This window comes from Fragaria vesca, linkage group LG2 (assembly GCF_000184155.1).
Source record: "Fragaria vesca subsp. vesca linkage group LG2, FraVesHawaii_1.0, whole genome shotgun sequence".
Lineage (NCBI taxonomy): Eukaryota > Viridiplantae > Streptophyta > Magnoliopsida > Rosales > Rosaceae > Fragaria > Fragaria vesca.
This window is the reverse complement of record NC_020492.1, coordinates 19699208-19724801: the sequence shown is the minus strand read 5'-3', so window position 1 is coordinate 19724801 and position 25594 is coordinate 19699208. Positions and strand designations below refer to the sequence as shown.

General features: G+C 39.9%; 7 protein-coding genes and 2 pseudogenes across 7 annotated transcripts; 6 read left to right on the top strand and 3 right to left on the bottom strand.

The window, feature by feature from the left end:
* The window catches only part of LOC101292575, a 3207-nt pseudogene extending 1513 nt beyond the window's left edge, over positions 1–1694 (bottom strand).
* Positions 1695–2038: 344 nt separating this feature from the next.
* On the bottom strand, positions 2039–4457 carry LOC101292282. Its single transcript, XM_004292699.1, has 8 exons — positions 4358–4457; positions 4042–4268; positions 3806–3902; positions 3659–3730; positions 3322–3548; positions 3180–3249; positions 2796–3093; positions 2039–2708 (listed from the first exon to the last, which is right to left on the bottom strand). The coding sequence occupies exons 1-8, from the start codon at positions 4455–4457 to the stop codon at positions 2630–2632; spliced, it is 1170 nt and encodes a 389-aa protein (XP_004292747.1). The 3' UTR covers positions 2039–2629.
* A 633-nt stretch (positions 4458–5090) lies between these two features.
* LOC101291993 (isoflavone 2'-hydroxylase-like) lies at positions 5091–6810 on the top strand. The gene is made up of 2 exons (XM_004292698.1): positions 5091–5996; positions 6142–6810. The coding sequence occupies exons 1-2, from the start codon at positions 5091–5093 to the stop codon at positions 6760–6762; spliced, it is 1527 nt and encodes a 508-aa protein (XP_004292746.1). The 3' UTR covers positions 6763–6810.
* Positions 6811–7481: 671 nt separating this feature from the next.
* On the top strand, positions 7482–9341 carry LOC101291698 (isoflavone 2'-hydroxylase-like). The gene is made up of 2 exons (XM_004292697.1): positions 7482–8432; positions 8721–9341. The coding sequence occupies exons 1-2, from the start codon at positions 7482–7484 to the stop codon at positions 9339–9341; spliced, it is 1572 nt and encodes a 523-aa protein (XP_004292745.1).
* A 783-nt stretch (positions 9342–10124) lies between these two features.
* LOC101305130 (cytochrome P450 81D1-like) lies at positions 10125–12143 on the top strand. Its single transcript, XM_004290896.1, has 2 exons — positions 10125–11035; positions 11337–12143. Exons 1-2 carry the CDS (start codon positions 10136–10138, stop codon positions 11952–11954), a joined length of 1518 nt encoding a protein of 505 aa, XP_004290944.1. The 5' UTR covers positions 10125–10135; the 3' UTR covers positions 11955–12143.
* Positions 12144–13759: 1616 nt separating this feature from the next.
* On the top strand, positions 13760–15616 carry LOC101304829 (cytochrome P450 81D1-like). Its single transcript, XM_004290895.1, has 2 exons — positions 13760–14667; positions 14820–15616. Exons 1-2 carry the CDS (start codon positions 13765–13767, stop codon positions 15432–15434), a joined length of 1518 nt encoding a protein of 505 aa, XP_004290943.1. The 5' UTR covers positions 13760–13764; the 3' UTR covers positions 15435–15616.
* Positions 15617–16000: 384 nt separating this feature from the next.
* LOC101291405 (F-box/kelch-repeat protein At3g06240-like) lies at positions 16001–17116 on the bottom strand. Its single transcript, XM_004292696.1, has one exon. It carries the CDS (start codon positions 17114–17116, stop codon positions 16001–16003), a length of 1116 nt encoding a protein of 371 aa, XP_004292744.1.
* Positions 17117–17870: 754 nt separating this feature from the next.
* Positions 17871–20724, top strand: LOC101304532 (cyclin-A3-2-like). The gene is made up of 9 exons (XM_004290894.1): positions 17871–18371; positions 18625–18860; positions 18955–19018; positions 19099–19175; positions 19292–19325; positions 19418–19567; positions 19646–19780; positions 19867–20153; positions 20242–20724. Exons 1-8 carry the CDS (start codon positions 18072–18074, stop codon positions 19936–19938), a joined length of 1068 nt encoding a protein of 355 aa, XP_004290942.1. The 5' UTR covers positions 17871–18071; the 3' UTR covers positions 19939–20153; positions 20242–20724.
* Positions 20725–21314: 590 nt separating this feature from the next.
* Positions 21315–24628, top strand: LOC101291120 (annotated as a pseudogene).
* Positions 24629–25594: the final 966 nt, after the last annotated feature.

The window sequence follows — 25594 nt, the reverse complement described above, 5'->3', positions numbered from 1 at the left end:
TAGCCTTAGATTACCAAGGAATCACTTCACACAAGTACCTGGAAAGAACTTGTTATCTCTCATAGAATATGCAATGATATGTCAATCATAAACACATTCAAAATAATAAACCCTAAAACATGCATCAAAGTGTCGACTCAATGAAACATGTAATAGAATTATCAATGAACAATCAGTGAAGAAATTCTCATCTAAAATTATATAAATCAATTGGGGTTTGAAATCGAAGACATATCTAGGGCTTTGATCAGCCCCTAACTACTAAGGAGTTTAGTTACACATAATCTTGATTAAGAACATCAGAGAATACATGGAAGATGAAATAAGGGTGAGAAGAAGAAAACTTGATTGAAGAAGATCTATGCCGATCGAGTTCTTTTTCCTCTCCTTTCTTTCTTCTCCTTCTCTCTCTTTTTCTTCTCTTTCTTTCTTCTCTTTTCTGGTTCGGCCTCCTTCTTTTCTCCCTTCCTTTCTTTTCTTTTTCTCTCTCGTTCTCCTCCTCCCTTGTTCGGCTGCTCCCCTCATTGAAATAGGTTAGTTAACCTATATCTCACGTCCATCACCAATCCAACTAGGATTAGGGATCCTAATTAAGCCCAATTATCTCCTTTTCTTTGTTTGACTTCAAAACACCTAAAAACAAATAAAGTTAATTAAAAATAGGAAAACATCACAAAATAAATAAGTAATAAGAATAATTAGCATGATAAAAGTCGCACAAATATGCGACTATCAGAGTATATTTGATACATAAAGTAGGTTTTTTCATGTTAGTGTTAGGTGAGGAAGTTTACTTGCATGAGGCCTCTTATGATCACATCAGTGTAATATTCAGGTTCAGTTTCTTGCAGTGAGAGCAACACATCCACCATGGTCTTGCTTCTCTGTTCAGAAACAGAGCCACTCTGCCCTTTTCTATGTTCTTCAATCAAATCTTGCATGAACTTGTCCCTCTTCTCTTGCAATACCAACAGCTTTTTCTCAAGCCCATTTGCTCTACCATATTTCAAAAACGGCACATAATCTCTAATGTTAGTAGCTCCACTCAATTGAAATGTCTCTACCACCATCTGCTTAAACCTCTTAGCTTCCTCCCGTTCTGTCTTGTCTTCCCCGTAGTATCTTTTTCCGGCAATCACCCTCATCAAAACATTAAGAGTCAGCTCAAAAAACGTCGACTTCATGTCCACAATGTGAAACTCACCACCAATGGAACCTCCGAAAAGGCATAAAATCAATGACCTGACTTCATCTGCACGTATGCCATGAAACAACTGAAGGCGGTGAGATGACAATAGCTCAAGGGAAGCTATGCGTCTCAAGTTGCGCCAGTGAGAGCCATAAGAGGCCCAGACAAGGGTGGTGTAGTTATATCCAAGGTGTTTTCCGGCCAGCAGCCCGGGGCGGTTAGCAAAAGTGATGTCATTTTTGGTGAAGCATTCCTCAGCTGCAGAAGGAGAGGATACAATGACAACAGGGCGGGAGCCGAATTTGAAAAACAAGATTGGTCCATATTTGTTGGCTTGTTTTGCAAGTGTTCTATGTAGGGGTTTCTTGATGAGATAGAGATGACCTATGATGGGAAAAGAGAGAAAAGGGCTTGGTGGGAGCCTTTTTTTAAGTTTCTGCAAGTAGTTCTTGAGGAAAAGATAAATGAGGAAGAGCAAAATGTAGCAGTAGATTGAGGTTTCCATGGATGTGTTTGATGTCAGAAGCTCTGAAGCTGATGCACTTCATTCTTATATGATCAAATAGCACTGGTAATCTACGTTGTTGGGTTATTATAATAGTACATTGATATTAATTATAACCATATAAGGGAAATGTACAAAGGCCAGTGATGCAATCTAAAAGACAGCCGCTTGAGATTCCTAAATGTAGCCTATCCAAATCACATATAGATATACAGCTGATGAAAATCCCAAGTAGATTTAGCAAAACAAGAAGGTCCCAACTAGTAGCAGCTGAGCATAATCTGACAGCATATTTTCAAGTTTAATCATCTGAAGAATCTTGTAACCTAGCCAGATGTTATTATTCCACAAATACTAACTGCATAAGTGCATAGTTTAGGTATTTGAATTTCAGGGTTAAAGACATTGTCTACCATACAAATTTCATATCAGCATAAGAAGAAAATACAGTGATCTCAGTAACAGCTGAAGCATACCAGTGAGATGTTAAACTGAATTTCATAACTAATCTTTGAATATGCCCACAAAAGTGGGTTCTTGCTTTTTTCTTCTTAACAAACTAAGTTGGGAGAAACTAGAATCCGAGAAACTATATACATCTCCAAGTGGTTAAATTTCCGAAGACCTGCAATCTCCATTCTCTCAGTGAAAGTATCTAAATTAAGCATATATAACATGAGCTACATGGTCATCTGAGGACTTAGCTTTCTCATGATCTCAGTTTGTCACCCACTATCCACTTCAGTATAGCTTGATCCGAGACAGTGATCTTCAAGTGGCTTATTGTGCAAACAGGGAGCAGATTTGGTGACGAGTTTTTTGGTACTCACTCTATACAGATACCCTACTATATTAAATCTCTCTTTCCAGACAAAGAAAATTCCTATCAAACGTACTAATCACACAAATTCACAATCAAAGACCTCAGCTTATAATTAAGAGTGAAACAATCTTCTCACTTTGTGAATGAGCCTTCTACATATGGGACACACCTTACTTTCCCCATCCATAATCCTGCAAAAATTTATGTCAGTTAAAAACCTAAAATTACTGAAAATAGTTAGATTGTAAAACAGAACATGAAACTCTTTGCTTATGTACCTCTGAGCACAGTCGTAGCAGGTTGCACAGTGACCACAAGGAACAAAGAAGCAGTTACGCTGCTCATCATAACATATCACGCATAGCTTCTCATCATATAATTCCTCTGAGGAGCTACTCGAAGCTCCCGAATCATCATCTTCTTCATTTGTACCATATGTTTGTGGAACTGTCTTGGGCGGCACTATAGGGTAAGTCTCACTAATTTCTTGTCTTGAGTGTTCTACTACAGTACTACTCTCAACATCACAGGCGCCGAGGTACTTCAATATTAGAAAGATCATGACCACTATAAACCCTGAAAGTTGGACACGAATGAAATCATCCATAAAAAAGTGTTAGAAGATGCGTCAATAAAAGGAGTTATATTTCTGATGTTCATACCTAAAATTCCAATGTATGTTATCACACGAGCCACAAAAGAAAGCTCGATGTACCATCCAAGAAGATCCCCCTGCAATGAGCGGTTGGTTAAATTGGCCCAAATGTTAATCATGTGAGATATTAGCTTGGGTTCAAGGCTTACATTGTTAGGTGTCGTCAGTATGACATAGTGAGTATTGGGGAATGTAAGCCTGAGCTGGCACGAAGAACCTTTAGTTGCTGTCGAGCAGATGGCCTTAGCTTTCGTAGTATCATACATCTTTGAGGAGACATTTACATTCACTGTTATGATTATGCTTTTAGGATTTGTGTTTGTGATGTCAAGGTAGTACCTGTCATCTTCCTCAATGCTAAATTCAGCTTCTTTACCTGCACAAAATTCTCATATATTCATTTCCACATGTATGAGTAATGTTTTCATCCCCTTGGGAAAACTCTATTTCCATAAACGAAAGCTCTAAGAAAATCTAACTAGTTACCAATTTCGGATTCATTATAGGAATTCACAGAACTTGTTTGTTTCGGCTGCAGTATCTCAAGTTTCCTTTCCCCTGACAGTATATGCATAGAGTGTTAAAAAATGAGTCCAACACTCAGCTACAAATGAAATCGAAAACTGAAACTACCTTTAAGCATGACAACTTGGAGTTGATTTACATGAGTAGGGTGAGCTTCCAATCTCATGGATATACTTGAACCCTTGTTTAACCAGAAAGAATATCCCTAGAAAAAAAAAAAATTAAAAAGAAAAATTCAACCTCTCTGTCCATACTTATCGCTAATTTGGAAGAAATGCACAATGTGGGAACTGGAAAATAGAATATGAATACCAAAAGAGCAAGACACAATGTTCATTTGATACCTTGCGATTATAGGCCCCAATGATCAAGTAGTTAGACACATTCCAATTCACCTGTTGGCTCAACTTAGGCTCTTCAGAAAGAGCATAGAGAGAAACCCCTTTCTTGTCAACATCTCTCACTTCAACTTGTTGTACAAAAACAGAACTAGCCTTGATCATGCGAGACGAGCTCGGGCCAAGCGTGATGCGGTTATCTCCATAGTAACCATATCGAATGCTCACTGATACTGCAAAAACAAAGAGTGAACTTGTTTCAGATAAAAGGGTCAGTGGAAGAGAAATTGGCAAAGACGATGAAAAATTGTCATGTACATGCCACATATCCAAAGGGTCAAAGGAGTAAGCAGGCGAGCCCAACTCTCCTGCCACCGCTGAGGGCCAGCCGGAGTCGAATGCGCCCACGTAGGTCTGTACATTGTGTCTTCAGAAGGATTCAAAATCGCACAGAGCTGGAGTGGGTGATGATTCTGAGAGAAAGGTATTGGTGTGAAAGAAGAAGTAGAAGAAGAACATGAAGACTAGTAGCTTTGTGTATGGGAGTTTGGTTAGTTATGTGCCAGCAGCTCAACTAACCGTTTAAGTCTAGTTGGCGGAAAATTTGAATGGCTAGTTTATTTGAATGTTAGGTGGTTAGTTATTTTCTGGCTTTACATGCCTACCATTTACCAACACAAAGGTGCATCTATTTTGGGTTTAACAATTACATAAATCTTGTTTATGCAACAAAGTATCATCAATTTAGAAATGCACCCAAAGATTCTTCAAGGAAAAAAATGTACCTAAAGAAGGAAAAAGACAATCTCAAATTCTCAACAAGTTAAATGGTTTATGTCAATTTGGATGTGTGACAGATTGGAATTATTTATGCAGCTGTATGTTGTTAGCTTATTAGATAGCATCACTAGTTCTGAGTTTCTGACCATTTCTCCTTCTACAATGAGAAGCTGACTTTTTCACAAACTATAAAATAACCCAACTATGAGAGGTAGACTGTTTGATCCTATATAATGCATCTTCAATGTACAGAATTGCAGACTGAAACAGAATCCATGGAATCTTCGATGTACTACTACATTTTGCTATTCATTTCCTTCCTTCTCCTGAAGAAATATTTGCAGAAAGCTAATAGACTGCTCCCACCAAGCCCTGGTCTATCTCTACCAGTTATAGGTCATCTCTACCTCCTCAAAAACCCCCTACATAGAACACTTGCAAAGGTAGCCGATAGATCTGGTCCAATTGTATACATCAAATTTGGCTCTCGCCCTGTCATTCTTGTATCCTCCCCATCTGCAGCTGAGGAATGCTTCACAAAGCACGACGTCGCTTTTGCAAACCGTCCAAAGCTGCTTGCTGGAAAGTACCTTGGTTATAACTATACCACAATTACCTGGGCTTCTTATGGCTCTCACTGGCGCAACTTGAGACGCATTGCTTCCATTGAACTACTGTCATCCAACCGCCTTCAGATGCTTCAGGGCATACGTGTAGATGAAGTCCGGTCACTCATTTGCAGGCTATCTCGAGGGTCTAATGGTGGTGAGTTTCAGAGTCTAGAGATGAAGTCGAAATTTTTTGAACTAACACTTAATGTCATGATGAGGATGATTGCTGGGAAGAGATACTACGGGGAGGATATAGCAGAATCGATATCAGATGAAGCCAAGCAGTTTCAGCAAATTGTAGCAGAAACGTTTCAACTGAGTGGGGCTGGTAACGGTGCAGATTTCTTACCAGTCCTGAACTATGTGGGAGTAAGTAAGCTTGAGAAGAAGTTGATAATATTGCAGAAAAAGAGGGATAAGTTCTTGCAAGATTTGATCGATCAACACAGACAAGAGCAGAGTGGCTCAACTTTGGAACACAGGAGCAAGACCATGGTCGATGTCATGTTGTCACCGCAAGGAACTGAACCCGAATACTATAATGATGAAATCATAAGGGGCTTGATGCATGTAAGCTCTCTAATTCCTAATCCCACAAATTTACACCTTCTAATTCAAAACTACACTTCTAGTAAATTCATACTTCACATTTTCACAATATAAAACAAACTAGCTCTGGTCTAACTGTCTAAGGCATTTTGCACAATTGTACCAGGTCATGTTATCAGCAGGAACAGACACCACAGCTGGAACCATGGAATGGGCTCTATCGCTCTTGCTCAACAACCCAGAAGCCCTTGCAAAGGCTCAGAATGAAATTGATGAACAAATTGGGCAAAGCAGGCTAGTTGAGGAAGCAGACCTTGCCAAGCTTCCCTATCTTAGTTGCATCATATATGAGACCCTCAGAATGTACCCAGCAGCCCCGCTTCTGCCTCCTCATGAGGCATCAGAAGACTGCACCGTAGGAGGCTTCCATGTTCCACGTGGAACGATGCTGTTGGTGAATGCATGGGCCATACAGAATGATCCTGAGTTGTGGGCGAAGCCTGAGCAATTTAAGCCGGAGAGGTTCCAAAATGTACAAGGGGAAAGAGATGGTTTCAAGTGGTTGCCATTTGGGACAGGAAGGAGAGGATGTCCTGGCGAAGGCTTAGCAACCCGGATTGTAGGGCTGACCTTAGGGTCACTGATTCAGTGCTTTGAGTGGGAGAGAAGTGGTGAGGAGATGGTGGACATGACTGAAGGGGCTGGACTTGCCATGCCTAAAGCTCACCCTTTGCTAGCAAAATGCAGGCCACGCCCAACAATGCCGGCTTTATTGTCTCAACTATGAGAGGATCTTATCCCAGGCATACATACAGTGCTTGCAAATGCTATTAGAGTTTAACATTCAGTTAATGCAAAGTGTCTTGGGTGTGTGAATATACCTGGTTGACACCTTGTAATTACTTGAAGCTTTCTTTCTTGATTCACACTGATGATATTGCATTCCACATGCCATGATCACAGCTCCTGATTAACTGAAATACAAGTCTGCTAATCCAATTTCAAATAGTTCAGCACATGAATCACATACAGAAGCTTCTCAATGACAAACTATGTCAGTTTTCAAATGAATTTTGAGCAAAACAATGGCAAAACAAGTAATGATGTGTACTACTAAAACTATTAGTGGACTCAGAATCCATGACATAACATCTTATATACTTAAGATGCCATTTCCAAATTTCAAGTTTGGCAAATATGCCTTCAAAATCAAAACCTCATGGACTTTAGAGCTTGGACACTACTCCTTGGGAGAACGAGGAAATCCTTAACCCCTCTCATCAGTAAAGCAAAACAAATTATAGAAGACAAAATGCATATAATACGAGAGGAAAAATCTCTCTCAAGTCTCAATAATTTATCAATTGGACTTTTTCTGGCGCATCATTAGCATCATTATTCTCGTCATTTGCCTTTGTATTGTAAATGTTCCCTACCAATGAAATAATTCGGTAATGATGGTTGAGTTTTCCTTTAAAAGAAAGTTACACATCTTGATCATATGATATGAAGTACATCAGCCTCCTTATTACAGCAGACTTCACCATACCCATCTCCATGGAAACTTCAACCTACTCCTTCATCTTGTGCTTCATCATCTTTCTATTCCTTAAGAGCTATTTGCAGGGAACTAACAAAAGATACCCACCAAGCCCTGGTCTCTGCCTCCCCATTATAGGCCATCTTTATCTCTTCAGAAAACCTCTATATAGAACACTAGCAAAATTTTCAGACAAATATGGTCCAATTGTATACATGAGATTTGGCTTCCGACCTGTCATTCTTGTATCCTCCCCATCTGCAGCTGAGGAATGCTTCACCAAGCATGACATCGCTTTTGCAAACCGTCCAAAGCTGCTGGCCGGAAAATACCTTGGATATAACTATACCACGATTAGCTGGGCTTCTTATGGCTCTCACTGGCGCAACTTGAGACGCATAGCTTCCCTTAAATTATTGTCATCCAACAGCCTTCAAATTTCTCATAGTATACGTACAGATGAAGTCAAGTCACTCATTTGCCAGTGTTGTCGCCGCTGTAATGGAGGTGAGTATCATAGTTTGGAGATGAAGTCAGCTTTTTTTCAGCTAACTCTTAATGTTATGATGAGGATGGTAGCTGGGAAGAGATACTATGGGGAAGATATAGCTGATTTGGAGGAAGCTAAAAGGTTCCAACAAATTGTAGCAGAGTCATTTCAATTGACTGGAGTTACTAACATTGGAGATTTCATACCAGTTTTAAACTATGTGGGGGTAAGCAGACTTGAAAAGAAGTTGGTGATATTGCAGAAGAAGAGGGATAAGTTCCTGCAAGATTTAATTGAGCAACATAGACAAAAGCAGAGAGACTCAACTTCTGAACATAGGAGCAAGACCATGGTGGATGTACTGTTGTCACTGCAAGGAACTGAACCTGAATACTATACTGATGAAATCATAAGGGGACTGATGCATGTAAGCTCTCTAAGCCACATTTTATGATCCAAGGTCTAATGCAATAATATTCATCTTAAAAGATTTATACTTCTTTAGTTGGCAAGCAGGTACAGAAATGAATTAATTTCTATTAGAGGCATCTATACACATTTAATAGATATCTTGTTTTGTTTTATTGAGGAGATTTGCAAAATACCTGAGTAGTAATAAGGTGTTTTCCAATAAAGTAGATTCGTGTGTGCAAATTCGTAGTTCACAATATGAAACAAACTTGTTGGTCTAACTGTCTATGACATATTTTACTAGATTATGCTGACAGCAGGATCAGATACCTCATCTGGAACCATGGAATGGGGTCTATCACTTTTGCTCAACAACCCTGAAGCCCTTGCAAAGGCCCGGACTGAAATTGACAACCGCATTGGCCAAAGTAGGCTAATTGAGGAATCAGACCTTGCTAATCTCCCCTATCTCCAGTGCATCATAAATGAGACTCTCCGAATGTACCCAGCAACCCCACTACTGCCTCCTCATGAGTCATCAGAGGACTGCACTGTCGGAGGTTACCATGTTCCCCGTGGAACAATGCTCTTGGTGAACGTTTGGGCCATACAGAATGATCCTAGGTTGTGGGCAGAGCCTGAACAATTTAAGCCAGAGAGGTTCCAAAATGTACAAGGAGAAAGAGATGGTTTTATGTGGTTGCCATTTGGGGCAGGAAGAAGAGGCTGCGCCGGGGAAGGCTTAGCATACCGGGTTGTAGGACTGGCCTTAGGGTCACTGGTTCAGTGCTTTGAGTGGAAGAGACCTAGTGAGGAAATGATTGACATAAGTGTAGGGACTGGGCTCACCATGCATAAAGTTCAACCATTACTAGCAAAATGCAGGCCACGCCCAACAATGTTGGCCTTACTTTCTCAACTTTAAGCATATCTATTAGGATTTCTGGGTCTGTAATTTCCAGAGATAGATATGCACATTGTTTCAAATGCAATTAGATATAGATAGTTATCTTTAGTTCTGTATTGAATGCATCATTTCATATAACAGTGTATCGTTCGTATAGATATATCAGTAGAAGAAGAGTGGATCAAGCATTTTAGCATATACCTGGTGGGCATCTCTATGTTAATTTCTTTGATGACCTGCAATCTCAATCGGAAGGCTCAGTCTTACAAGCTAGAATCCTGTTAGGCAGTTACTTTAGCATGTCCTGCAAGCCAACCTCGCATTCCCCAGCTCCTGAATGAATGGAATACCAAGGAAATTAGTTGAATTCCAAATATGAAATGTGCCAATGCAGAAGCTTCTCATCTTGAACTAAATTACCTAAACTTTTCAAACAGATAAGTCTTCTAGGAACTAGGAGAGTAAAAATTGAAGCGTTCTTGAAGTAACAAACAACCACACAGGCAAACATTTTGGAACGTGATTGCTATCTTTCGTATCCATCTATATTATATAGTATATACTATACGAGACGATGGCATTCACTGTTATTTATTGGTTTTAATGGATAGCAATGAAATATTGCCACCTGGTCCTCCTGCATGTAGCACTTAAAAATTTCTCTACGAAGACGATGACATTCATTGTTATTTATTGGTTTTAATGGATAGCAATGAAATGTTGACTTTTTGGTAGTACTGTAGTAGATGCTGTCATTCTGATATGATCTTTATGGGCTGCATTAGCTTCTTGTTGCAGACTTCAACACATCCATGGAAACTTCAATCTCCTACTACCTTTGGCTCTTCATCGTCTTTCTTTTCCTCATCAAGAAGTATTTGCAGAAAACTAACAAAAGACTCCCACCAAGCCCTTCTTTTTCATTGCCCATCATAGGTCATCTCTACCTCTTTAAGAAACCTCTCCACAGAACTCTTGCAAAATTATCTGAAAAATATGGTCCAATCTTATACCTTAAACTTGGATCCCGCCCGGTTCTTGTTGTATCTTCTCCATCTTCTGTTGAGGAATGCTTCACCAAAAACGACATCTCTTTCGCAAACCGCCCACAGCTGCTTGCTGGCAAATACCTTGGATATAACTATACCACGGTCATCTGGGCTCCTTATGGCTCTCACTGGCGCAACTTGAGACGCATAGCTGCCCTTGAGCTGCTGTCATCCAGCCGCCTACAGATGTTTCATGACATACGAGCAGATGAAGTCAGGTCGTTAATTTGCAAGCTTTTTCGATGGTCTAATGGTAGTGAACCGCAGAGTTTAGATATGAAGTCAACGTTTTTCGAGCTTACTCTAAATGTTTTGATGAGAGTGATTGCTGGGAAGAGATACTATGGGGAAGACATCGGAGAGTCCAGTGAAGCTAAGATGTTTGAACAAATTGTGAAAGAAAGTTTTCAATTGAGTGCGCCTAACATTGGAGATTTCTTGCCAGTTTTGAAGTACGTTGGATCTGGTGGACTTGAAAAAAAACTGGTGAAATTGCAAAAGATGAGGGATGAGTTCATGCAATCTCTGATCGAAGAACGCAGAAAAGTGCAGAGTGGCAGTGTTTCTGAACAGAAGAGCAAGACCATGGTGGATGTCTTGCTGTCACTGCAGGCAACTGAACCTGAATATTATACTGATGAAATCATAAAAGGCATGATGCAGGTAAGCTCTCTCCAACAGAATCTGCCAAATCCAAGAATAACAGCAGTATGAAAGTATGTATTTTTTTTTTTTTTTTAACTGACCAGATTAAACTATACTTGTTCTAAAATTTTATTTCACTTCTCTTTAGTCTCGAGCTACAGAAAACTAGTAACATACTAACATATATATGCAGATCCAAAGAATGTCACACTGTTGTAACGATGTGTTTCCCACAAGTCAGTTTGAGATCTGAACTAAAAATATGTTCCTGAAACTTTGTTTGAAAAATGAAAAGTTGGTCTAAAGCATTTTTTACCAGGTCATGTTATCAGCAGGAAGTGACACCTCAGCTGGAACTATGGAATGGGCTCTATCACTTCTACTCAACAACCCAGAAGCCCTAGCAAAAGCACAGACAGAAATTGATGAAAAAATTGGGAAAAGCAGGCTAATTGAGGAATCAGATCTTGCTAATCTCCCCTATCTCCATTGCATCATAAGTGAGACCCTCAGAATGTGCTCACCAGCCGCACTTATCCCCCCACATGAGTCATCAGAGGACTGCACCGTGGGAGGCTTCAATGTTCCTCGTGGAACAATGCTGTTGGTGAACGCATGGGCCATACATCATGATCCTAAGTTGTGGGAACATCCTGAACAATTTAAGCCAGAGAGGTTTCAAAATGCACAAGAAAGAGATGTTTTCATGTACTTGCCATTTGGGATAGGAAGGAGAGGCTGTCCTGGGGAAGGGTTAGCCAACCGGATCGTAGGGCTGGCATTAGGGTCAGTCATTCAGTGTTTTAACTGGGAGAGAAATGGTGAAGAGATGGTGGACATGACTGAAGGAACTGGCCTCGCAATGCCTAAAGCTCACCCTTTGCTAGCAAAATGCAGCCCACGCCCAACGATGCTGGCCTTACTTTCTCAACTCTAACAATATGTCAATATCTCTTTGGTTTTCTGGGCTTTGTTATTTCCAGTCATATGTATAACATGTTATCAGATAAGTTCAAGCTTGGTTGTGCATTATGCATACAAAGCATTGTAAAATATGGATGGTTGGCATCTTATCATACTGATAACTTTCTCTGTTGATATACACATTCTGTTACAAATTTAAGCCAGAGAGGTTCCAACATGTACAAGGAGAAAGATAAGGTTTCATGTGGTTGCCGTTTGGGGCCGGAAGGAGAAGCTGTCCTGGGGAAGGCTTAGCATACCGGATTAGTAGGGCTGTCCTTAGGGTCACTGATTCGGTGCTTTGAATGGGAGAGACCCAGTGAGGAAATTGACATGAGTGTTCGGACGGGGTTTTACCATGCCTGAAGCTCAGGCATTACTAGCAAAATGCAGGCCACGCCCAACAATGCTTCCCCTACTTTCTCAACTCTAAGCATATCTATTGGGTTTTCTTGGTCTGTTATTTCCGGTCACACAGATATGCACATGTATTCCAATGCAATGATTCATTGATACTTTTGTTTTGTTCTGTATTTAATTCCGCAATTGTATAACACAGTGTGCTCATGACCACAAGAGATCATATAAGTAGAAGAAGAAAAGTGGATCAGGCATTTTCCCATATACCTGGTGGGCATCTTTTACTTACTGGTAGCTATCCATGTTGATTTCTCTAATGACTTGCAATCCCAATAGAAAGGCTCAGAACATAATGTACCAGTCAGCTATGACTTCCCTATCACCAACAGCTGCATCCAGGCCCTGTTTTACATCAGTAAAATGGTCATACATCAGTGTCTGCGGAGCCCTAGTGAGAGCCATACAGGTTTGATATGTGTCATATTGTGTCAAAGACACTTCAGTGTTGCATTTGTCAAGTTTTGACTCAAAACCTATGTCTTTTGGACCTGGGATTACTGTACGTGAAAAATAATGAGTACCTTGGCCAGTTGATTGGACCCAAAACTTGAACATGATTGTGATTAGTCCTCTCCTTCATATCAAGAAAAAGCGCGGTGACCACAATGCAATCTCGCTGTCGCTTCTGCCAAACACATGAATGATTTGAAAGGTTGGTGGTTGGGATAGCATGCCATTCTTGTACTCTATTTTGAGGCAGCATCTTTCATGGGTAGAGCCAGGGCTGTGAAGCAGAGAGAGAGGCTTGATTTCTGGGTCGGATTTTTTTTTTTATTTTTATTTTTTTTTAACTGTAACGGGATTTAAAGAAAAAAAAAACTGCGGACTATGCGGACACGAGGTGCCGCTAGGCGGTTTCGGGTTTCGTGGGCCTAGCGGGCTGGGGGTCCACCATTTAAGGTACAAGGCCTTGAGCTTTGGTGCAAGGTCCAAAAGTGAGATGGAGACTCGAGAGCCGAACGCGCATCTTTGATGTAATAAACCAACAACAACTGGAGATTATTTTCTAGCCTATTTTCTGAAGGAAGACATTTTAAAACGTTATCGGCAACTTTTTTCCGATGAATATCATATACCTAATATGGTGTTTTTTTCGATGGTGTATACATACAACGGTGTTGGTGCACGTCGGCATTCACTATTACTTATTGGAAAACTTGACATTTCTATTACAAAATGTCACATATAGCTTGACGTTATTGGTGCCTATAAGACATCATTTAGTTTTCCTAATCTATAATGTCTGTATGTGATGTGGTTCTAGCGGCCATGAAAGCTTCACATTTTTATTAAACAAAATAAGTTTGACATTTGGATATCTTTAAGTACTGCATTAGCTTCTTGTTGCATAGTCCAACACATCCATGGAAACTTCAATCTCCTACTACCTTTGGCTCTTCATTGTCTTTCTTTACCTCCTCAGGAAGCATTTTCAGAAAACTAACAAAAGACTCCCACCAAGCCCTTCTCTTTCCTTTCCCATCATAGGTCATCTCTACCTCTTCAAGAAACCTCTCCACAGAACGCTTGCAAAACTATCTGAAAAATATGGTCCAGTTTTATACCTTAAACTTGGATCCCGCCCGGTTCTTATTGTATCCTCACCATCTGCTGCTGAAGAATGCTTCACCAAAAACGACATCTCTTTCGCAAACCGCCCTAAACTGCTTGCTGGCAAACACCTTGGATGTAACTATACCACGGTTATGTGGGCACCCTATGGCTCTCACTGGCGCAACATGAGACGCATAGCTTCCATTGAGCTATTGTCCTCCAGCCGCCTTCAGATGTGTCATGGCATACGTGCAGATGAAGTTAGGTCACTAATTTGCAAGCTTTTTCGAGGGTCTAATGGTGGTGAGTTTCACATTGTGGACATGAAGACAACGTTTTTTGAGCTGACTCTTAATGTCTTGATGAGAGTGATTGCTGGGAAGAGATACTACGGGGAAGACATCGCAGATTCCAGTGAAGCTAAGAGATTTGAACAACTTGTGAAAGAGAGCGTTCACTTGACTGGGGCTAACTATATTGGAGATTATTTGCCAGTTTTGAAGTACGTTGGATCTGGTAGCCTTGAAAAAAGGTTGGTGAAATTGCAAAAGAAGAGGGATGAGTTCATGCAATCTCTGATCGAAGAACGCAGAAAAGTGCAGGGTGGCTGTGTTTCTGAACAGAAGAGCAAGACCATGGTGGATGTCTTGCTGTCACTGCAGGCAACTGAACCTGAATATTATACTGACGAAATCATAAGAGGCATGATGCAAGTAAGCATAGAATTAATTTTTTTTAACTGATCAGTTTACATTAGACTTGGTCTAAAATTTAATTTGTTTCACTTTTATCTTTAGCTTGAGCTCAACTTCTTACATATATACTATGCAAATTCACATATTTTTGCACTATATATTGTACCCAGATCATGTTAACAGCAGGAACTGACACCTCAGCTGGTAACATGGAGTGGACTCTGTCACTGTTACTCAACAACCCAGAAGCCCTAGCAAAAGCACAGACAGAAATTGATACCAAAATTGGACAAAGCAGGCTAATTGTGGAATCAGACCTTGCTAATCTCCCCTATCTCCATTGCATCATACGTGAGACCCTCAGAATGTACCCACCAGCCACAATTCTGCATGAGTCATCGGAAGACTCCACCGTCGGAGGGTTCAACGTTCCTCGTGGTACAATGCTTATAATGAACGCATGGGCGATACATCATGATCCTAAGTTGTGGGAACAGCCTGAACAATTTAAGCCGGAGAGGTTCCAAATTGAACAAGAAGAAAGAGATGGTTTCAAGTACATGCCATTTGGGACAGGAAGGAGAGGCTGTCCTGGGGAAGGGTTAGCCAATCGGATTGTAGGGCTGGCCATAGGGTCAGTCATTCAGTGTTTTGAATGGGAGAGAAGTGGTGAGGAGATGGTGGACATGACTGAAGGGACTGGCCTCACAATCTTTAAAGCTCATCCTTTGCTAGCAAAATGCAGGCCGCGCCAAACAATGCTGCCCTTCCTTTCTCAACTCTAGCTAACATTATCTCTTTGGTTTTCCGGGCTTGTTATGTTTTCAAATGCTATTAAATAAGTTCAAGGTTGGTTCTGTGTTTCGTATACGAAACATTTCAGAGTATATATGTATGGTTGGCAGCTTGTAGCTTTCTCTGTTGATTCACCATGAGGGGCAATTGGTTTTGATTTGAGATTTTAGTCAGACATGATATCAAATCATAATTAATAAGTTAATTTCAAAGGCAGGCATCTGAACATTGAGTATGTAAAAATAATTGATACCTAGAAAATTGACAAATAACAGGTTTTAAATGCGTAGTCTTGAAACATGGTATTGTAGAGTTAAAATTAAATGAGGCCAGAATAACTAACCAGGCGATCGATGATGCAAAGAATGAGCAGTCACCCCCATTTGTCTTGGCTTGTGTACGTAGAGACTTCAGTGTCATCCTTTCCACCTTGGCCTTCGATGTTCGATCTCTTCGAGTCGGTAATTTCAATCACAAAGAGAAAGCACTCTCTTCATATACAATCATTTCTTCCCCCCATCTAATACTACACAAATCGTGCTTGTCTCCTTTATGATCAATCCTGATCGAACACATTCAACTGATTCCTGTTAACCCACCAATGATCAACCATGTCCTCATGTACCATCACAACTGTACTAGTTCCCAAAACTAGATAGATCGGTTCAACAATAATATTATCTCCAAGCTTCAATGTATACAACTTAGCCCATGAATCAGAGGCACCATATTCTCTCATAACCCAACACTCAACAGATTCAGCCACTTTAAACACCTTAAAGCCAGAACTGTGATGCTGATAACGCATCGCATGTACATACAGGCTTCCTGATCCTCCTCCTCGTCCTCCTCCTCCACAACAAACCTCTATATGGTTTGCCTGGAATATATTATTATTAGGCAGCATCATTTTTCGGAATTCTTCCTTTGCCAAATCAAATGTAACAATACATAATCGTTTGTGGACTTCATAGTAATCAAAAATCCAATGAAGTGTCTCGTTTACGAGAACTCCCTGGTCGAGCTTCTCCGGGTGGAACATGAGAGGGGATTCAATCTTTCTCCAAACGCCAGCTTTCGACGAGAAGATGAGCGCCTCTATGTCCCTGTCAGTGTCACATTTTAATAACCTAGAGTTAGACACAAGAATTTTGTAGTCCTCAGTGGCCGAGACATAACCAAAACCCTGAAAACCATTTACCCAGCTAATTTCTGGGTCAGGTAATTTCTTGAAAAATCTTGTCAGTGGGTTCCAAATATACGAGTACATACTATTCGTACCCAAAGGAATGGATCGCAAAGGAATTATACAGGCTACCAAACCCTTACATGAGCCGACTATATGCATGGGACAAAAACGACCGTCCTTTTTCGTGAACGGAACGTTGTCCCTTCTGACCGGAGATTTGTTTTTTCCAGACGACGGCGTCTCCAAGTCGAGAGATGTGACTTCATGGCTGTAATAATCATGGCTGTAATAATGTTCGAGTACCAGTAATCTGTGAGTTAGGGTTTGGCACTTGGAAGCTAATTCATAGTGGGTTTTACCGAACTCTGGCTCAGAGATTAGAGATTCCCAGCGTTTCGAAACACAGCTGAATCGCTTTAAAGGTCTAGCAGGCAACCTGTAGAGGATTTCGAGTATGATATCTTCGGGTAACTCTACCGTCATCGCAAGTGAGCTGTTTGTACGTAGGTTGTGGTTCTGATCGTTGACTCAGCACGATACCGTTTGCCGACGGGTACTGCTTTCGTTTTCACGGCGACCAATTTGAGACGGAGAAGTGAGAAACAAGGACCGGAGGCTGGTTATTAAGTTGAGGAACATGGTCATAAACCCTAGATATATTTAGTTGGCCTAGCGAAACGACGACGTCTATGTCATAATTTGATCGTATGTCCAAATCTCCTAATCGGGAAATTATTATTTGTACCCGGAACACATATATCTTATGTTCCCCTTGAATCTTACTAGTCCAAGTATTTTATCTTTATTTCTGATTTATGTATTTAATTACTCTTACTTTTTTTTTCTATCCCAACTGGTCCCCATATAAATCGGAGTTATATGATTGACCGGATACACCACATACTGTCATATCCTACGTGGCACTCTCACGGTGAATGACAGTTTATAACATGTGGTGTTCCAGAGAATAATTACTCCTTGTAATCAATCAATTAAATAAAACGCGGTAAACTGTCGTTCACCGTGAGAGTGCCACGTAGATCGTCTTCAAAAAATGGCTGGAAGAATCCAAAACACTCGGATAATGATTAATTTAATTTAATAGAATAAATATGCGCCATGGCGGGTCCAGGAAATCAACAAAACATTCGGACGGGGAGGGAACCTGTTTTGCTAAATTTCAATCTAAACTTTCCCTAAACTCCCCCAAAACCAAATCATCAAATTTTCAAATCACCCCCAAATCAACACCCAACTCTTCAAAATTCGAAACCCAAAAATTTAATAGCAAAAATCCAAAGCGCCAAAGACTTGAGATTTCAAAGCAAATTCAACCCGGCGCTCTCCTTCTCCATTCTCACTACAAATCCCCCATCTCACTCAAACCACTCTATTAGTACTTCTCTCTCTCTCAGCTCAGAAAACTCACTGAACTGTAATGGCTTTTTTTACCGTGGCTGAGAAATGCGCTCCGATTACGCGCGCGGCGGCCAAGAGGAGGGTGGTGGCGGCCTTGGCCGAGGAGCAGCAGCTGGTGACTAAGAAGCGCACCGTGCTCGGAGATCTCACCAACTTGGCAAACGTCGTCGTTTTGGCCTCAAAAAACCCCAACTTGGATTTTGCGATACGGAAACCCACATGTGAAAGAAAGAGAGCTGCGCCGGAGCGGGTCAATGAAGACCCACAACTTTGTGGGCCTTATGCTTCTGATATCTATGCCTATCTTCGCAGAATGGAGGTATAAAGATTGTTGCTTTGCTCGTTTAGTACATTTTTGAATTGGAAGGATATGATACTGTTCGATTCAATCTGGACAGTGAGCATGGTTTTCTATGGGTAGTGGGTTTGATTTGATAATTAGAATTGGCTATAAAGTTTAAGTTTGATTCTGGGTAGATGCTATTGGGTTTGATTGAATAATGGTTAACTCTGCGGTTTAATTTTGATTCTTTAGTTGGGAATTAGGCTTACCTTCAATGACTGTTGTTTAGGTGGAGCCAAAGAGAAGGCCATTGCCTGATTACATGGAGAGAATTCAGAAGGATGCTATTAATGCTAATATGAGAGGGATTCTTGTGGATTGGTTGGTAGAGGTTGCGGAAGATTTTAAACTTCTTCCGGACACTCTTCATTTATCTGTTTCCTACATTGATAAATATTTGTCGATGAATGTGATCAATAAGCATAAGCTTGAGCTGTTGGGAGTTGCTTCAATGTTCATTGCCTCGTAAGTCTATTTTGTTAGAATTGTTTCTGAGTTTGTGTAGCTGTTGTATAATTACACATTATGCTGACATTTTTCTTTTTTGTATGATTAATAGGAAGTACGAAGAGATAAATCCTCCACTTAGTGACATGATAGAAAGTACATACAACAAAGCAGAGGTACTTGCTTTATTCGCTCTTAATGGATTGGATAGATACATGAGGCTTTAGTACTGAAGTATCTTATGGTTGTTTTTAAGGTGATCAAGATGGAGGCTGATATCCTCAAATCCCTCAAATTTGAAATGGGGAATCCTACTGTTCGGACCTTTTTAAGGTGAGAACTGTGCTGACAGCTACATCTATTCTTGGTTGTTTATTGAAGTTACTTAAAGTTAACTTGTTTAAACTGCTGTGTCTGATTAATGTTCAATTTACATAATGTTTTTACAGAAAGTTTACTGATGTTGCTCAAGGGAATTATAAAGTAAGCTCTCTGTCTCTCTCTAATGCACATGTGAATTAGCCAACTTGATAGTCTTTGATATTGACTGCTTGCCTTTTTTATGTTGTTGACAGACTCCCAATTTGGAGTTTGAGTTCTTGGTTTCTTACCTTGGAGAGCTAAGTTTGTTGGATTACAAATGTGTGAAATTCTTACCTTCTATGGTAGCTTCATCAGTTGTTTTCCTTGCAAGATTAATGATCAGATCAAAGATTAATCCTTGGGTAAGAGTTATGAGTAATTTATATGTCCTGATCTTATCTCTAAGTATGAAGGAAACTACTGAACTGTATTTATTTCAGTGTTCAACATTGCAACATTACACTGGATACAAAGCAGCTGATTTGAAAGATTGTGTTGTTGTGCTTCATGACTTGTACTTGGGTAGAAGAGGAGGATTGTTACAAGTTGTGCGAGAGAAATACAAACAACATAAGGTATTTTATCAGAAGTGTGATTTTGTCATTTTATTTTGCTAATTTGAGAAATGAAAAGCCTAAATAGAATGCTCATGCTTTGACAGTTCAAGTATGTGGCAAACCTTCCCTGCCCTCCAGAGCTACCAGCTCCTCTGTTTGATAATGTGAAGGCATGATTGATGAGATTAGCATTGGGTTTATGTTGAAACTATGAGGATGGCTGTTGTGGCAAGGGTTGTCTCAATTTGTTTGAAATATCTGGCTAAGGGCTTACTGAGCAATCTCACTGGAGGAGTAATTTGAAGGGTGTTGACAGATGAGAATGGGATATCGATGAAATCTGTTTAGGTGGATTGAAAGCTTTCCACTCTTCTGTGTTACTCTATTCCAGGTCAGCATAGAAATAACTTTACTTAAAACTGCTTATGAGTAACTTGATTTTATGCTTCTAAACTTGCAATCTGAATATTCTGTCCCAGGCATGGAGTAGCAGTTAAAGAAAATGAGCCAACTTAGAGAAGGGGTTACATATGCAGATGTGTTGCCAACCTCAGCTCCTCAGGGTTATGGGATGTAACTTCGGCATACTCACAAATAGAAAATGGATAAGCTAAGGTGCTGTGTCCCCTTGATATAGCTACAAAAGCAACAATTAAGTTGCAGAGTAGTTGCCTTCCTCCAACTGATACAACCAGTAGCACCCCTCTGTGGTGGTGTTAATGATGAGAAAACACAGTTCATGATCCGTGATTGATCTTATTGTAGAATGTTGGTGATTGCTTAATGTTGGGCAGTGAGGAATGCACTGCATATTTAGGATGTGGTCGGGTAATGTCACATTACATGCAAGTGTGCTGAACTCCAAAGTATACAACTTGCAAGTTGTACTGTCTTTGTATTTTCAGTCCTGTATTCTTCACCTTCTAATGACATACAATGAAGTTACCAATCACAACATCAACAAATTCTTTGCTTCCACTTTAGTATATTAGTATACTGTAAATGTGTACAGGTAGATTACAAATTTAAGTCGCACACAGAATAGAACAGAAGATAAGCATATCAGAAACATTCAAGTTAAAAGTCGATAGAGCACAAAGCAACCAAGCATGATACTGTGAGGGAAGGGCATGGTATTCGAAACCGCGAGGCTGGAATACAACAATGATAAAATTCTCCATGTCCTTGTCCACTTTGCAGATGTCAAATTCAAACTGAAAATGTATGGCAGCAGGAGGGGTGGTGACAAGGCAGTCATTGTTTCCCACTAGATGGAAGAAATGATAGTCTTCTGCGCAATGAGGGAACTAAGCTGGCAGATTCATCTCCAGAATTTCAGTGATATCTTCTTGGTCTTCATCCAACAACATAAGATAAACTGCTAGATTAGTCATGTAGGGGGCTGCTTTAACGGCGAACAGTAACTTTTTGTTAAGGTGTTGTTCTAGGTCCAGCACTAGAGCATTGCCAAAAGGCAAAAAATGGAAAAGGGCGGCCTTGATGAGCCTGAAAAGGGTGTTATGGTGATCTCAAGACGCTTTTCAGCGCGGCCATGACGAATGAGAACAGTTGCGTTGATGGGTTTTTCGAGTTCGAGGAGTTGGACTCTGCAAATGGAAAGGGTCTAAACACCAAGTCCAGGGTTGAATGAATCTATAGTTACATAACCTTTGTAAGTCAACTAAGAGATTGAACACCACCAAGCTTTCCAAACACTCTCTTCTCTCCCTGATCCCATTTTCGATGAAGAGCTGAAGAAATTGTCTCTTTCAGCGAAAATTATACAGCGCACCCGGATGCGCCGCGCACCCGTCCATCTCCGCCGTCCATTTTGAAAAAGTCAAAAGTCCGCGTCAAATAGACGGCAGAGATGGACGGGTGCGCTGAATACGCTCTCCTCTTTCAGAAGGCAAACGAAATGGGAATGATGGGCAATGGTTACGTATGGATCGTCACACAAGAGATTGCAAGTCCTTTTGACTCTGTTGATCCTTCTATCAAGTACAATATACAAAGTGTGATTGGTATTACAAAGCGACATTGCTATTACAAATTTCATTAATGTCATTGATCCTTGTATTGATAATTCTGATAATGATCTTCTTTTAAAGTAGGTTACAGATGAGGAGATCTGGGATCAGTTAAGTCTATTGGAGCCCTAAAAGCTCTAGGACCAGATGGTTTACATGCAAGCTTCTATCAAAATTGTTGGACTGAAGTTAAAAGGTACTATCATACCTATGATAAAAGATTTTTTCATGCTAAACAAGCCCTTGGATCCTATCAATAATACAAATATTGCTCTGATCCCAAAAATTGAAAAACTGGAACAAGTAACTGATTTCAGACCAATTAGTCTTTGCAATGTTTCTAACAAGATCATTACTAAGATCATAGTGAAAAGGCTTAGGCCTTTATTAGAAAAATGTATTTCTAAGAATCAAGGTGTCTTTGCTCCTGAAAGAGCTATACATGACAATATCTTGATAGCTCATGAACTTTTCTATGATTTTCAAAGAAAGAAAGGTCAAGTTGGCTCTATGACTGTAAAACTTGACTTGAAAAAGGCTTATGATTATCTTAGTTGGGAGTATATCTCAAAATGTGTAGAAAAGTTTGGTTTTCATGAAAACTGGATCAAGCTGGTCATGAACTGTATCTCGACGGTTTCTTTTTCAGTCCTTGTTAATGGTAATGCTGAAGGTTGGTTTCAGCCAACTAGAGGAATACAACAAGGGTGATCCTCTTTCACCTTATATTTTTATTTTTGTTATGGAACCTTTAATCAGGCAGCTCAATGCCTTGGCCACTAATCATAAATCACAGGTTGGTTTATTATCGTCTTCTCATGGCTTTAGAATATCTAACCTAATGTTTGTAGATGATTGTCTCGTTTTTGGAAAAGCTACTAAGAAAGTTGCTAGGAAAATTTCTAAGGTACTTGATAGATTTTTGGTGGCTTCTGGGTTGAAATCTTTTGTCACCTAATTTCCTGTCACTCTCCCTGTTACCCGTTAGTTTTTTAACACATGTCATTCCATGTCATCACACTTACCTGCAACTTAACGAAGTTAAGCTTTGAGAAAGTAAACTTATTATTGTTTATAATGACCAAAGCATAAAAAGGTACGCTCTCCCGAGCAGGTAGACTTACTCTTATTAAATCTAATCTCTCTAGAATACCTACTCATGCGATGTCTTGTTTTAAATGCTCCAAAAAGATTACAAAATCCATTGACAAACATGCTAGAGATTTCTTTTGGGGATCAGATGCAAAATTCCCCTCACTCAGTTGGAACAAAGTCTGCACTCCGAAGAGCGTGGGAGGTTTAGGAATTAGACCTTCCGCATTCTTTAATGATGCAGCAATTGCTAAACTTGCATGGAAAGTGTTAAATGACCAAAAGAATTGGTGGTCTCAAATCATGAGGAAAAAGTATCTGAGGAAAGTTTCTTTTTTTTAATGCAAATAAAAAGCAATCAAGTTCTCTACCTTGGAAAGACATTCTTGATACAAGGAGCCTCATTCTTAAGGGAATGAGATGGGTAGTAGGGGATGGCAGGAACATTAAATTATGGACTTTCAACTGGGCCTATGAGTTTCCTTTATTATATTTGATTTCTGAAAGCAATAAGAATACCCTAAATTTAGACGAATCAATTTCAGACTATATTCTTGATAGTTGTTGGAATGTTCCTAAACTTTTGCAAGTTTTTGATCAGGAAGTTGTCAAACAGATTATTGGAATTCCTATTCCGGTATCTCATCAACCAGATGAATATATTTGGGGGCCTTCAACTAATGGAAGGTTCTCAATAAAATCTGCGACTCGGCTGCAGATGGATGAGCTGGAAAAACACCAACAAATTGACTCGATAAATAAGGTATGGAAACTTGATGTCCCACCTAAAGTGAAACTATTTGGATGGTTATTGCTTAGAGGAAGACTTAAAACTAGAGACATATTATCAAGGTTTGGCCTTATTGATGATCATCTATTTGGATATTGTGATTTTACTACCGAGGTTTGGAGACTTGCAGGAATTACTAGCTTCATTGATTGGCATGAAGGATATTTAAATGTCTTTCGGAAAATGCTCATTAAACAACCTTATGACATGAATCTTTGCAAAAAGATTCTCATTATTTGTTGGCAGATTTGGAAAGCGAGAAATGACACTATTTTTAGGGATCTCATTGCTACAACTAATAAGGTTGTAGCAACTGCTGCTGTTCATTTCAATAAAGCTATGCTAAAAAATGTTTCTGTTGAGGGTGGTACTTCTCAAATCACACCTACAACCATACGGTGGTTACCTCCTCATAGCAGTCACATTAAAATCAACTTTGATGGATCCATACAAGGAAGAGCTGTTGCGGGAGGATTTGTGTTCCGAGACAGCGAAGGCAAGGTTCTTTTAGCTGCAACTAAAAGCTTTGGAAATTCTACAATTCCAACAGCTGAAGCTACAGCTCTAAGAGACAGTATGGTGAAAGCCAAAGGCCAGGGTTTTTCAAACATTCAGGTCGAAGGCGATTCAAAACTTGTGATTGATGCTATTAATGGAAAGATTAGCACACTTTCGAGGCTTCTCAAGATTATTCAAGACATTAGGATGATTGCAACGTCTTTTACTTCCATTAGCTTCAAACATATATTTAGAAAGACGAACTTAGAGGCGGATGCAATTGCTCATGAAGGTCATCTTCTTCCAAATGGACGTACTTGGATAGGTAGCTGCCCATTGGCTGCTACTAGAGCTCTTTTATTTGATGATGTAAACTCGGGTTGTCTGAGAGGGTTTTCCTTTAGTGTTTGTTTGTTTCGTGTGATTGGTATTAAAACCTACATCATAAACAACTAAAAATTTCGCGAAGATTAGTTTATCTATGATTGGATGGAGCTTTAATTTTTTTCATTATCCACAAACCAAAACCCCAAATTGTCCAAGTGAAAAGCTTGACTAACAGTTAAATGAAGAATACCATTACTCCAATTTTGAGGAGGATGATTATGGTCAATATTTGTCAAGATACAAGCAAAAAAATTAACTTCGGGTGTATGTAAGTTTTTTTTTTTTTTTTTTGATAAGAAAAGAAATACACTAAATAAAGGTGTCTCTAGTGCACCCTGAGTTTACAGAGCTAAAGGTTAAGGCTAAAACTGCATCCGGAGGAACACACTCCTCCTAAACACACAAATTATCTAACCTATGACCAAAGTTTGCAATGGCGTTAGCCACAAAGTTTGCCTCCTAAAAACATGTTTGAAGCTGATGAACTCAAACGAGCTTCGAAGGGATTTAATATCTTGACAAAGCTTGAGCAATCTCCACGGGGGTGCAGAGACGCCATTAATGACATCAATTACGAGCTTGGACTCGCCTTCAACCTCCACCTTTTTAAAGCCTCTTCTTTTTGCATCAATGAGGCCGTTACGGAGGGCTAGGGCTTCAGCTACAGGAATAGTCGTTGAACCAAAGTTGAAAGCAGCTGCAGCAAGGGGGCTTCCAAGAAGGTTTCTGAAAATGAAACCGCCTACCGCATAACTACTCTTCACAGATCCATCAAAATTTAATTTAACCCTATCATTAGGGGGTGGAGACCACCTGATCATCTTATCATTCTCATAGTTTGATTCAGTACTCCCGACTATGCAAAGATTGGCCGAATTCTGGAGGTGGCTCATTGCAGCAGCAAGAGTCGATCTAGGATTAGGCTGTTTGCCCCGAAAAATGGTATCGTTCCTAGTTTTCCAAACCTGCCAACAGATAGTGATTAATTTCTCATATAAACTTGAGTCATAAGGATTTTCAATGAACCAATTATGA

Coding starts and splice junctions, on each gene's coding strand:
- LOC101304532 (XM_004290894.1), top strand. CDS start 18,072: ATGGCTTTTTTTACCGTGGCTGAGAAATGCGCTCCGATTACGCGCGCG. Junction 18,861..18,954: donor GCTTCAATGTTCATTGCCTC/GTAAGTCTATTT, acceptor TATGATTAATAG/GAAGTACGAAGAGATAAATC. Junction 19,568..19,645: donor GATCAAAGATTAATCCTTGG/GTAAGAGTTATG, acceptor TATTTATTTCAG/TGTTCAACATTGCAACATTA.
- LOC101292282 (XM_004292699.1), bottom strand. CDS start 4,457: ATGTACAGACCTACGTGGGCGCATTCGACTCCGGCTGGCCCTCAGCGG. Junction 3,731..3,805: donor CCAAGTTGTCATGCTTAAAG/GTAGTTTCAGTT, acceptor ATATACTGTCAG/GGGAAAGGAAACTTGAGATA. Junction 2,709..2,795: donor TGCTACGACTGTGCTCAGAG/GTACATAAGCAA, acceptor AAATTTTTGCAG/GATTATGGATGGGGAAAGTA.
- LOC101291405 (XM_004292696.1), bottom strand. CDS start 17,116: ATGACGGTAGAGTTACCCGAAGATATCATACTCGAAATCCTCTACAGG.
- LOC101304829 (XM_004290895.1), top strand. CDS start 13,765: ATGGAAACTTCAATCTCCTACTACCTTTGGCTCTTCATTGTCTTTCTT. Junction 14,668..14,819: donor TCATAAGAGGCATGATGCAA/GTAAGCATAGAA, acceptor TATTGTACCCAG/ATCATGTTAACAGCAGGAAC.
- LOC101291993 (XM_004292698.1), top strand. CDS start 5,091: ATGGAATCTTCGATGTACTACTACATTTTGCTATTCATTTCCTTCCTT. Junction 5,997..6,141: donor TCATAAGGGGCTTGATGCAT/GTAAGCTCTCTA, acceptor CAATTGTACCAG/GTCATGTTATCAGCAGGAAC.
- LOC101291698 (XM_004292697.1), top strand. CDS start 7,482: ATGAAGTACATCAGCCTCCTTATTACAGCAGACTTCACCATACCCATC. Junction 8,433..8,720: donor TCATAAGGGGACTGATGCAT/GTAAGCTCTCTA, acceptor ATATTTTACTAG/ATTATGCTGACAGCAGGATC.
- LOC101305130 (XM_004290896.1), top strand. CDS start 10,136: ATGGAAACTTCAATCTCCTACTACCTTTGGCTCTTCATCGTCTTTCTT. Junction 11,036..11,336: donor TCATAAAAGGCATGATGCAG/GTAAGCTCTCTC, acceptor ATTTTTTACCAG/GTCATGTTATCAGCAGGAAG.